This window comes from Mizuhopecten yessoensis, unplaced genomic scaffold (assembly GCF_002113885.1).
Source record: "Mizuhopecten yessoensis strain PY_sf001 unplaced genomic scaffold, ASM211388v2 scaffold1539, whole genome shotgun sequence".
NCBI classification, from domain to species: domain Eukaryota; kingdom Metazoa; phylum Mollusca; class Bivalvia; order Pectinida; family Pectinidae; genus Mizuhopecten; species Mizuhopecten yessoensis.
This window is the reverse complement of record NW_018404097.1, coordinates 1701089-1701633: the sequence shown is the minus strand read 5'-3', so window position 1 is coordinate 1701633 and position 545 is coordinate 1701089. Positions and strand designations below refer to the sequence as shown.

At 42.2% G+C, this 545-nt stretch overlaps 1 protein-coding gene across 1 annotated transcript in view; it reads right to left on the bottom strand.

Annotated features, from left to right (window-relative positions):
- Positions 1-315, bottom strand: part of LOC110464944 (uncharacterized protein C20orf194 homolog) — a 13172-nt gene extending 12857 nt beyond the window's left edge. The window contains exon 1 of the mRNA XM_021520440.1: positions 293-315. Coding sequence (XP_021376115.1) covers positions 293-294 — 2 coding nt within the window. The 5' untranslated portion in view covers positions 295-315. The remainder of the gene's footprint in view (positions 1-292) is intronic.
- Positions 316-545: the final 230 nt, after the last annotated feature.

Genomic DNA, 545 nt, shown 5'->3' with positions numbered 1-545 from the left:
AAATAGATGTTCTTTTTGAACAGGAATTAGCTATAGAGAGATGTCCCGTTACAGACAAGTATTTACTATACTGAGGTGGCCTGTATAACCAGGAAATTGGTGTACATAAATAGATGTTCTTTATGAACAGGAATAAGCTATAGAGAGATGTCCCGTTACAGACAAGTATTTACTATACTGAGGTGGCCTGTATTTTTAACCAGGAAACTGGTGTACGTAAATGGATGTTCTTTATGAACAGGAATAAGCTATAGAGAGCAGGAGTACTAGAAGTTCATTTGGTGATACTTACATTTTGAGGTTGGGAAGTGTTGCCAGGGCCTCACAGGAGCAGGAGTACTAGAAGGTTATAGTGCAACACTTACATTTTGAGGTTGGGAAGTGTTGCCGGGGCCTCACAGGAGCAGGAGTACTAGATTGTTACAGTGCGATACTTACATTTTGAGGTTGGGAAGTGTTGCCAGGGCCTCACTGGAGCAGGAGTACTAGATTGTTACAGGGTGATACTTACATTTTGAGGTTGGGAAGTGTTGCCAGGGCCTCAC